The sequence below is a fragment of the Piliocolobus tephrosceles genome, chromosome 5 (assembly GCF_002776525.5).
Source record: "Piliocolobus tephrosceles isolate RC106 chromosome 5, ASM277652v3, whole genome shotgun sequence".
NCBI lineage: Eukaryota > Metazoa > Chordata > Mammalia > Primates > Cercopithecidae > Piliocolobus > Piliocolobus tephrosceles.
Genome location: NC_045438.1, coordinates 89,282,430 through 89,294,572, shown reverse-complemented (window position 1 = coordinate 89,294,572; position 12,143 = coordinate 89,282,430). Strand labels below are relative to the sequence as shown.

Sequence of the window (12,143 nt, the reverse complement as noted above, 5' to 3'; positions counted from 1 at the left end):
ATTTTTAAGTGTTTAAATTTTTGAGTCAAACCAGCTTATAAGTGATGAAAAACTCATTTGGGATTAACGTATCATTTCTGGGACAAAAAATATATAGTGCAATGAAATCAATTTTGACAACTAAATGTTTATATTAAAATGAAGGAGGAAGTGCCTTCTGCACTCCAGATATATGTACATTAGTAACTTTTTTCTTCTGTTATACAATAATCTAGTAAGCTCATTACTTAAAGTCTAAACTCAGGAATAATTATTTACGAGACAGGATGAGATGATAACCTTTAAGTTCAATATTTCTGTATATATTTACATATTTTCTATGTTTCTACTTCCATAAAGAATAGAAATAAAGTTTATTGCAATGTGTGTTTGAATATTATGGACGTTGAACGTAATACAGTACTCCTAAATAGTACTCTGATTTTACTAAAATCACTTAGTATCTTCAAGAGAGAAGAACATAATTTAAGCTCCCATGTTTCTCCTCAGAAAATAAGGATGGAAGCACATGCCAAGTTTGCAGTTCTTTGGCATCTAACGAGAGATCTCCACATAAATAAATCTTCATCTTTTGTACGTTCTTTTGACAGGTCAGTTACATTTTATATTAAGATTTCACAGTCGGATATCTTAATGTTGCCTCTTTCCTTGAGTCCACTGTCTAGCTTGGCAAGTGTGGGAGATAGCAATTTATAAATTTTATAAAGAGAATTTATTATTTTGAAAACCATAAGCTGTATTAAAATGCATGGCATTTTTACTCATCCACCAGATATTTACTTTCTGGTTTTGGAGTACCTGGTTTCCCTTCCCTTCCTTGGACAACAATTCCTCACATTCCTACGAGGTGTCAGGCACCATTCTAGGTGCATTACTTAGAATGATAATGCTAGTGACAGAGCAATGGATACAGCTTTCTTGAGTCTATATTCACATTTAGTGAAACTGCATATAAATAGTAGATTATGTGTTTCTCAAGCAATTATTTTCAATCTTCTGCCTAAACTGATTTGTTAAAATCTATAGCTGAAAACACTAACAGATTATTTCCATGAATCCAGAGAACTTGTAGCTGCCTGAGAGTGGTTTTGGTTTTTGTCCAGACTACATAGGTGACTTCAGATAGCAGATCTGCATTAAATTCCAAGGAGCTGCCATTTTTAGGTGGATTCACATATTGTCATAAGGTAGTCTCACCAGCCGGTCTCATAGTGGTGGCCATGAATCTGTGTTCAAGCTCAGCTCAGGATCAGAATTGTCCTCTACTGAACGTTATTTCAGCTGGTGCTTTTCAACCAGCATTACCATTTTTAAGTGATCTGATACTGAACCATATATTGAACCCCTACAGTGTATTGAATACATTGAACCTTTACTTTATAAATAATCATCTCTTATTTGACAACCATCTTTCCTAATTTTACAAGTGAGGGAATAGAGGTCAGGAAAAGTTGTTACTTGCCCAACACCACACAAAAGATTTGAATCTTGGGTTTTTCTGATTCCAAAGCACACTTTCATACATACCCTTCACAGATTTCTCCTTGAATTAAGCACATAGTTTTGACTCACAAGGAGAGTGTGAGCAGAGGAACATGGATCAACATGGAGTAATGCTGACTTGCCGAAGGCTCAGTGCTTGATAATATGAACAGGAAAATGTTGCTAAAACAAGACTAATCATATTTTTTTTCCAATTCTTCAGTATTAATCTTAGTAATATATGCTTGTGAAATTTCAAAGCATAAGTATATTTTTAGAAAGGCAAAAGTTTTTTTCCTTTCTTATACCTACTGAGACTATTGGGATTAAGATTATTAAAATGCTGTGATCAAAATTTATCCTGAAGCATGACTACTTCAAAATAGTTAATTCAAAGTAAGAAACACAATTTACTGATTTTATAAAAGAATGTGACAAGGTAGATGTTTGGTTCTTTATTTTAATTATTTGTGTTTATTTTAGGTCACTGTTCATCATGTTAGATAGCCTTAACAGTCTCGATGGTTCTACTAGCTCTGTGGGACAAGCCTGGCTGAACCAAGTCCTACAAAGACATGATATTGCACGAGTTTTGGAACCGTTGCTATTGCTCCTGCTTCATCCAAAAACTCAGAGGGTTTCAGTACAGCGTGTACAAGCAGAACGTTATTGGAATAAGGCTCCCTGTTATCCAGGAGAGGACAATGACAAGCATTTCATGCAAAATTTTGCCTGCAGCAGTGGTGAATATCACATAGAAGTAGACAGCTTTATTTAGAATTATCAAAATAAAGTGATAAGTGAATATAACAGTAATTGGTGGAAGAACTGTATGTGAGATTTTCCATGGGCTTATTTTCTCCCCTCCTCATGCACTAGCAATGCTGTGTGGACCATGTCAGAATGTACTGTGTCAATGACCATCTTAGAGGATGTGGGTCTCTCAGTTGACTTTTTCAGGGCAGGAATCAGGCACAGCTCTGGTTAGAGACATTCTTCAGTTTTGATGGAAATATCTTTAGAGCTTAGTTAGCAATTCTGGTCCTACAGGCTCTGTAGATACTTCATTGGGAATTTATAGTAAACCTGTAATGCACATTTTGTATTTCATGAGTCATTTTCCTCATCTTTTAGGAGAAGAATAATGCCCAACTTTCAAGGTTTTATTATGACCATCAGATGTAGACATGTTTGTGACATGCCTAAATATTCACTATTACTATATTACTACAAAGTCCATATTTTATAAACTGTTGAGTGATGCCTTCTATACAGTGGTAATGTCCCCTTATTTTATTTAAGGGACAAAAGACTCTCACATATGTCATTTGTCTCTTGACAAACCCTGTGGGGTCTGTAATGAAAAGATCATTTTACTGAGCAGGTTGCTGATGCCTGGAAGACTATGGCTTTCTCAGAGTCTCATGGCTAGTAAGTGATGAAGCTGAAATCAAACTGTCATATTCCTACTTCATCTCTAGTGCGTTTCTGCAGTCTTGGTTCCTCTCTCTGGCTTCTTTTCCACTGGTTCTTCTGAATCTTGTAAGAATTTGTATGACCCTGCTTATTGCCAGAATGTCTTTCTGTTAATCTAACTCTGCTGAATTCTCACCTCCTCTCTGAGATCAGTGCCAGATCTCATCAATGGTATCATGATTCTTTCCCTAAATTTGCTAGCATTTGGTACGTACTATTTTGTATGTCACTAAGCCTTCCACCTTTTCTAAAAGAAGACCGTCATTAATGTATGCCACCTAAGAAATACAGAAATTAATTATATATTTGTGGTTTGCTGCTAATCTTAAACTCTTTAGAGAGTTTAGAAACAGCATAACTAAAGTGAGGTATTAGGGAGGAAAAATAAAACAAAGTTTTCACCTGCAATAAAATAAAATGTAATTTTAGTAGGAAAATATAAGTAGATGATGACACTAATGATTAAAAATTTTGATCAGTCTACATTTCAATTATTTTAACGCATTTTGTATTTTTCTTCTTTTACTGTTTTTCTCATATATCAGTGAGCCAAGTACAGCTCATCACATCAAAAGGAAATGGTGAAAAGCCACTTACCATGGATGAAATAGAGAACTTTAGTCTCACTGTGAATCCATTAAGTGACAGACTTTCCCTCCTAAGTACCAGCAGTGAGACAATTCCAATGGTTGTGTCTGATTTTGATCTTCCAGACCAACAGATAGAAATACTTCAGAGTTCTGATTCGGGATGTTCACAGTCCTCTGCAGGGGACAACTTGAGTTATGAAGTTGATCCTGAAACCGTGAATGCCCAAGAGGATTCTCAAATGCCAAAGGAAAGCTCCCCAGATGATGATGTTCAGCAGGTAGTGTTTGACCTGATATGTAAAGTTGTAAGTGGCCTCGAAGTGGAATCTGCATCGGTTACATCTCAATTAGAAATTGAAGCTATGCCCCCAAAGTGCAGTGATATAGATCCAGATGAAGAGACAATTAAAATTGAAGATGACTCTATTCAACAGAGTCAGAATGTTTTGCTGAGTAATGAAAGTTCTCAGTTTCTGTCTGTGTCTGCAGAGAGAGGCCATGAGTGTGTGGCAAATGGAATATCCAGGAATAGCTCCTCACCTTGTATTTCAGGAACCACACACACTCTTCATGACTGTTCTTTTGCTTCCATAGAAACCAAATCTAGACAAAGGAGTCACAGTAGTATTCAATTCAGCTTCAAAGAAAAATTATCAGAAAAAGTTTCAGAGAAGGAAACAATAGTTAAGGAGTCGGGTAAACAACCAGGAGCAAAACCTAAAGTAAAACTTGCCAGAAAAAAGGATGATGACAAGAAAAAATCTTCCAATGAAAAACTCAAACAAACCAGTATATTCTTTAGTGATGGTCTGGATTTAGAGAACTGGTATAGCTGTGGAGAGGGAGACATTTCTGAAATTGAGAGTGACATGGGTTCTCCAGGATCTCGGAAATCTCCCAGTTTCAACATTCATCCTCTCTATCAACATGTGCTCCTGTATCTCCAGTTGTATGATTCATCCAGGACTTTATATGCTTTCTCTGCCATCAAAGCCATCTTGAAAACTAACCCTATAGCTTTTGTAAATGCCATTTCAACTACTAGTGTAAATAATGCATATACTCCTCAGTTGTCTCTCCTTCAGAATCTATTGGCCCGACACCGGATTTCTGTTATGGGCAAAGATTTTTATAGTCACATTCCAGTGGACTCAAATCATAACTTCCGGAGTTCTATGTACATAGAAATTCTTATTTCTCTCTGCCTATATTACATGCGTAGCCATTACCCAACTCATGTCAAGGTTACTGCACAAGATTTAATAGGCAATCGAAACATGCAGATGATGAGCATAGAAATTCTGACACTACTCTTCACTGAGCTGGCAAAAGTAATAGAAAGCTCAGCGAAGGGTTTCCCTAGTTTTATTTCTGATATGTTATCTAAGTGCAAAGTTCAGAAAGTGATTCTTCATTGTTTGCTGTCATCTATCTTTAGTGCTCAGAAATGGCATAGTGAGAAAATGGCAGGTAAGAACTTGGTTGCTGTGGAAGAAGGTTTCTCAGAGGACAGCCTTATTAATTTCTCAGAGGATGAATTTGACAATGGCAGCACGTTGCAGTCACAACTTCTTAAGGTGCTTCAGAGGTTGATTGTTCTAGAACACAGAGTAATGACTATTCCTGAAGAGAATGAAACAGGTTTTGATTTTGGTGTATCTGACTTGGAACACATCAGTCCCCATCAACCCATGACTTCTCTTCAGTATTTGCATGCTCAGCCAATCACGTGTCAAGGCATGTTCCTCTGTGCAGTGATACGAGCTTTGCATCAGCACTGTGCATGTAAGATGCACCCACAATGGATCGGTTTAATCACATCTACTCTGCCTTACATGGGAAAAGTTCTACAGAGAGTGGTTGTTTCTGTGACACTACAACTGTGCAGAAATCTAGATAATCTAATTCAGCAGTACAAATACGAAACAGGATTATCTGACAGTAGGTAAGAGGTGACTTTTAACTTTATTGGTACTGAAATGTTTCAAATAAATGACTGCTTAATGTCTGGAAAGTTGGTCACAACTTGAGTAAATAAATTAGTGGTTTTGGGTAGGTTACAAATAGTATATTATTTTCCACAAAAACAATCTGGCTCGAGGAAGAGTATCAATAAAAGAATCTAGAATGGAAAAAGGAAGGAATATTTAAACAGACTTATTTTCTCCCAAGGACTGAAATTAATTTCAGTGTTCTTGCCTGAGCTGGCAAAACTAATAGGAAGCTTAGGAAAGGGTTTCCCGGGTTTTGTCTGTTTATCTAAGTGCAAATCAGTTTTAGACTGAAAATAATTTAAATTTACAAATCTTTTCCATCCAATTTTATTTTTTGTTTTGGATTTTCATGGTTTAGTGGGAAATTCAATCTGAGTCCCTATGCTCAAAATGAAGTCTGAAAAATTAGTTCCAGTAGACTATCTTTTTTTCTTCAGAATAACCTTAGTTTCTACATGTAAAATAATAAGAAAACTGCCTTTGTTATTTAATATTAATATGCCTGCCATTCCTCAGTAGCTAGAGATTCACTGGCCATAATGTGTTTATTTTGTATAGACTTCTTTAGCCAAGAGGAACTCTAGTATATTTAGTCCAACTCACTTATTTTATAGTTTAGGAAATAAAAGACCCTGATTTATTCTTTTAGCCATTTATTAATCTAGTATTTATTGCACATTTTCTATGTACCTGACACATTGTATTTACTAGTGATAAAATATGAACTATACTATCATAAAACTTGTGTTTAAATGAATGCATTTTATTTCAGGCCTCTGTGGATGGCATCAGTTATTCCACCAGATATGATTCTTACTCTTTTGGAAGGGATTACAGCCATTATCCATTACTGTTTGTTGGATCCAACTACACAGTATCACCAAGTAAGACTGCATAAATATTTGACTTCTTTTGAAAGACTATGAGGTCTAATATATTTCCATTTATAAATCTCAGTAAGTAATGTGGTTTTTTCCCTCAACTGTTAATAGCTTTTGGTCAATGTAGACCAGAAACACTTGTTTGAAGCACGCAGTGGAATCCTCTCAATCCTTCATATGATCATGTCCTCTGTGACACTGCTTTGGAGCATACTGCATCAAGCCGATTCTTCAGAAAAGATGACTATTGCCGCATCCGCATCTGTTACCACTATTAATCTTGGAGCTACAAAGGTTAGACAATTCATATTTAATCTGTAGAGCTCAGGAGTCTGAGGACCTTCCCAAAGATTATATTCAGAATATGTGAATAATTTGTGTAGTATTTACAAGACCCTGCATAGATTAATTATCAAATAATTTTTAACAGTTTTCCTGGGCTATGGCTGACATGTCACAGAATTTGCCCATTTTTAAGTATACAATTCAGTAATTTTTTTAGTAAATTTACAAATTTCACAACTTTTTAAATTTTTGAATATGTCCTTTACCAGTCCAATTTTTGATTATGTCCTTTACCACAAAGATTCTTCGTGGCCATTTGCACTCACTTCCTGTTCCCATCCCTAATCCCAATCAACCACTAATCTATTCTCTCCATATATTGATGTGCTTTTTCTGAAAAAGTTCATATTATTTGGTCTTTTGTGTCTGGCTTCTTTCACGTGACATATTTTTAAGGTTCATTCATACATGTTATAACTTTGTTCCTTTTTTTTAGGGCATTTTAAATTGACATTTTAATATGCAAAGCCCTCCTAGAAAACAATTTAGCAATATGTACAGACAGCTTTAAAGATTTCATAGTCTTTGACCTAGTAATCTACTTTAGGAGTGAATTCTAAGGTAATTGAAATTATACAAAGATGTATATACAAAGTGTTCATTATAGTATTATTTAATGGCAGAAAAAAGAGAGATCCTAAACAATGAATTAGGGAATGTTTAAATTATCCTTTCAGTGTTTCATTACATAGCCACTAATATTCATGATTTTGAAGAATTCTTATTGGATGGAGAAGGGCTCAAAAGCTCAGTGAAACAGGGATGTTACATAATTGAACAAATACCGTATTTTCAGTTATGTAAAAAATGTTATCTGTAGAAAAAGGAATAAAGTTTGTATTTTATCAGTAATTATCTCAGGATGATGGGATTATTGATTTTTAAATTTTTTTTCTTCCTTGCTTGATATTTTCCAAATGCTGTGCCATGTCAAGTTGTCAGATTGACATCCTTCAATAATCTAATTTTATTCCTAGACCAGACCACCTGGATCTGGGATCCAAGGGAACACATAGGGAATTGGGAGAAGGGTAAGGGTGGGAACCATCAGAACATTTGATCTAAGTTTTGATGCTTGGATTAAGCTATATTTTCTATGTTTTGTTTTACTTAAATAGAAGGTGTTTTATAATTATAGAATCCCTCACCTTTTTTTAAAGGATTCTATGTCAAACCTGATAAGTCGAATTTTATATGTGTTGTGTTTTTCTAGTATCTTTTCACAGTGAATCAACTTGTATTTGGCTGATTGGTAGCCGTCATTTTATAGGATTTGTTTTTCTTTTAGAATTATAGTCATGTTTTAGCTCTTAATGTTATTAAAGTTTCCTCTAGTGTTATTTATATAGTAAAACCTCTAAGTACTATATTATTTCAAAGAAACCAAAAATGCCATCTAGTTGTAAATGTTTTCATTTTTTTTTAATTTCACTTTCATTTGCTTCAAATTGTTTTAGAACTTGAGACAACAGATTCTTGAATTGTTGGGCCCCATTTCAATGAATCATGGTGTTCACTTTATGGCTGCCATTGCATTTGTGTGGAATGAAAGAAGACAGAATAAAACCACCACCAGGACCAAGGTATGTATTTAGACATTTGGCACTTTTTGTTTCTGCATTTGGTGAGTACATGCTAATTTTCACTTCTCCATATATTGCAGTGGGGCCAGGGTAGATTGGAGTGTAAAGCAAAAGTTTGTTGACAGGTTTAGATAAATTGTTGCCTTAATTTCTTTAAGTATTGAATAAAATTTGAGGTCAAGGCTAGGCGCAGTGGCTCACACCTGTAATCCCAGCACTTTTGGAGGCCGAGGCAGGCAGATCATGACGTCAGGAGATCCAGGCCAGCCTGGCCAACACAGTGAAACCCCATCTCTACTAAAAATACAAAAATTAGCTGGGCATGGTGGCACACGCCTGTAGACCCAGCTACTTGGGAGGCTGAGGCAGGAGAATCGCTTAAACCCGGAAGGCGGAAGTTGTGGTGAGCCGAGATCACGCCACTGCACTCCAGCCTGGGCAACAGAGTGAGACACTGTCCCAAAAAATAAATAAATAAAGATAAAAATAAAATTTGAGGTCAAATATAAAAGGTATTATGTGGAAATGAAAGGAAATTAGTATGATATTAAAACTAAATGGAAATGGTAATATGGTACAGTATATTTTTTAAGTGCTAGTTATTTAGGGTCCAAAGCAAGGATATGGAGAAAAGTTTTCATCTTGACTATAGTTTATTATGATATGATAGTTCAAAGAGTTCTTGTTTCTAAATACAATTTACAAATTGTTCCTTTTTTTCTACTTTTTTTCATAGAGATGAGGTCTCACTTTACTGTTGGTCTTAGCTGAGTTATATATGTGAATTTTGTTGCTTTCTGAGTTTCAAAGCTCAAGAGAAATGCTCTATACTGAAAATAAATCATGGTACATTAGAATAGTAAGGCTATTATATAACTTACATTTATATAAAAAATACGATTTTTTTCCATCTAACAACTCCTGATTTATTTTTGTGCTGATTTTACATTTTTAAAGTAATCAAAATAAACATTCACACCATATTACATTATTTTGCATGTGAAGATTCAGTAGTAAATAGCACTCACATTGAAAATTTAAATCCTGTACTACTTAAAAGCAGTAAAGAACATTTGATTTAACATGGCATGTTGAAGCCAGGCACAGTGGCTCATAGCTACAATCCTAGCACTTTGGGAGACCAAGGTGGGACGATTGCTTGAGGCCAAGAAATCAAGACCTCATGAGACCCTGTCTCTACAAAATATAAAAATAGTGAAGTGTGGTGGCATGTGCCTGTAGACCTAGCTACTCAGGAGGCTGAGGCAGGAGGATTATCAGGTATATTATAGCTGATAATATGTAATTCACATAGAGCAATGCCTAGCACTTAATAATCACTGCGTAAATATTAGCTATATTATTATTCCTCATATTTAAATAGAGAGCCAAGGATTACCAGTCACATAAAGTCTCTAATGTGATAGACAGACTGAAACAACTAGATTTTTAAAAGTCAAACAATGCAGATAACAGAAGAAAATGTAAATAATAATAATGTCCTTCAGTGGGTGAGACCATGAGGTAGAAAGGGAGAGTATAGGAAAGACCATTCCAAAAATTAAAAATTTTTCATGGATATTAAAAATTCTACAGCAGAAACAAAGCAATATTTTTAGGAGGGCTGGAACAGAAAGTGGATAAATACCAGAAATGGAATACAAATTTAAAGATATGGAAAACAGGAGAAAAGAGATAAGAATATTAGAGAAGTGATACTAGAGACCCAGTATCTTTCTGCAGAATTTAAAAACAAAAGGAGAAAAACACAAAGAAATAATACAATGAAATTCCTCGGGAATGAAATAAGTATGTTTCCAGATTGTGCGTAGCACTGTGAAAAGAGATCTGCACAAAGATTAGCATGTAATTTCAGAACACTGGAGATAAAGAAGAGATCCTAAAATCTTCTGAAGAAAGAATACTGGTCACATTCAAAAGAATAAGGATGAGATTTGTTAACAGCAACACTGGGAATTTTGATGGGAAGGTAGTTTCAATGCATAATTCTATCTCCAGCCAAACTGTCACTCAGAACATTTTCAGCTATGCAATGTCTCAACAACAACAACAACAGCAAGGAAAATTGCTATCAGTTCACTTTTTCTTGGCTACTGGAAGATGTAAGTCCACCAGAGGAGGAATAAACCAAGAATAAAGAAGACAGGAGATCCAAGAAACGGGGGTTCCAAAACAAAAGAGAGAGCAAGGGGAATCTCTGGGATAATGGTAACAGGAGAGAGATCAAGATGACACTGTGTAGCAAACCTAGATAGTATGGACCCAGGGTAGAATAAAAAGACATCTAACAGAAATGTCTCAAGGAAAAAAAGAGAGGGAGGAAAAGATACAAATTAATTACCTGAAGTATCTGAATATGTAATTAGAGATTTACAGTTGAAGTATTTAGGGGTGAATATTTAATAGGTGCAGAGAAAATGAAGCAAACAAAAAAAGCAATTGGCTCCAGGAAAAACAAAAAGTTGTACCATAAAACAAATGCAATGCTAGTACAATACACAGTGCAACTACAAATAATCATGTGAACATTAGATATGGATTTAAATAAAAATACGATACAACAGTGTTGGGAGGATAGGTAGAAAAGTGTAAGAGAGCTACATCTTTGTCTTCCAAAATAAGTAATGAATAGATAATGTGTAAAAGAAAATCAGGAAATAGGAAAAATAGTACTGTATGTTATTTAGACAAAATGGAAAAGAACTTAAGGAGTTGAGCATGGTTGCTTTGGGGCATGGGAAGAGATATAGGACAATACAATTTTTTTTTATAAAGCTTATTGTTCTGTTTTATTTTTTGAGGTGATGAACATGTATTGATTTAAAAAGAAAATAAATGTTGAGCCTGGGCAACATAGGGAGACCCTGTCTCCACAAAAAATTAAAAAATTATCTGGGCATAGTGGCATGCCTGTGGTCTCAGCTACTCAGGAGGCTGAAGCAAGAGGATCGCTTAAACTTATGAGGTTGAGGCTGCAGTAAACTGTAATTGAGCCACTGCTCTCCAGCCTTGGAGACAGCAAAATCCCATCTCAAAAAAAAAAATATATATATATATATATATATACACACATATATAAAATAAAAGTAAAATTTGCCTAAAGTAGTTTAGGGACTTGAAGAGGTCTTTATATTAAATAGAGGCCAGGGCTGTGTGCAGTGGCTTATGTCTGTAATCCTAGCACTTTGGGGGGTCAAGGCACCAGGATCACTTTGAGCACAGGAGTTTGAGACAAGGCTGAGCAAAATAGCAAGACCTCATCTCTATTTTAAAAATATAAAAAAAGAAGAGGTCATAAAATACTCTCTTAATTCTGTAACTTCCCCTAAAAGACTTATATACATATATACATACATAAATACAATGATTTATTACCTAGGTCATTCCTGCAGCCAGTGAAGAACAGCTTTTATTAGTGGAATTGGTTCGTTCAATCAGTGTCATGAGAGCAGAAACTGTTATCCAGACTGTAAAAGAAGTTTTAAAGCAGCCACCAGCCATAGCCAAGGACAAGGTAAGAAAAAACTCTTCTTCACATGTGTTTACAATTCTGTTTCAGAAATTATGCTGGTAAGATTTTTTTTGTACAATAATGTCCTTTCAATACAGTACAGATTGCAGAGATGAAAGCATGTGGCCCTCACACTGCTTCAATCAAAACAATTATCAATATTTGTAGTGACTTGCTATTCTGATTATTCAGTAGCCAGTGAAGAGCAGTTAACTGCTCATATCTTCATATGTACCTCAAAGGCAGTCAGGGACCATGTG

At 35.2% G+C, this 12,143-nt stretch overlaps 1 protein-coding gene across 7 annotated transcripts in view; it reads left to right on the top strand.

Moving 5' to 3' along the window:
- Window positions 1-12,143, top strand: part of DOP1A (DOP1 leucine zipper like protein A) — a 110,108-nt gene that overhangs the window by 75,565 nt on the left and 22,400 nt on the right. For all 7 annotated transcript variants that reach the window (XR_002730189.3, XM_023205192.3, XM_023205193.3 and 4 more), the window contains 7 exons: window positions 490-590; window positions 1,966-2,225; window positions 3,504-5,493; window positions 6,315-6,426; window positions 6,535-6,717; window positions 8,226-8,351; window positions 11,752-11,886. Coding sequence is in view for 6 of the 7 variants with exons in the window: in XM_023205192.3 (XP_023060960.2) it covers window positions 490-590; window positions 1,966-2,225; window positions 3,504-5,493; window positions 6,315-6,426; window positions 6,535-6,717; window positions 8,226-8,351; window positions 11,752-11,886 (2,907 nt within the window). In the remaining variant the exon portion in view is untranslated. The remainder of the gene's footprint in view (window positions 1-489; window positions 591-1,965; window positions 2,226-3,503; window positions 5,494-6,314; window positions 6,427-6,534; window positions 6,718-8,225; window positions 8,352-11,751; window positions 11,887-12,143) is intronic.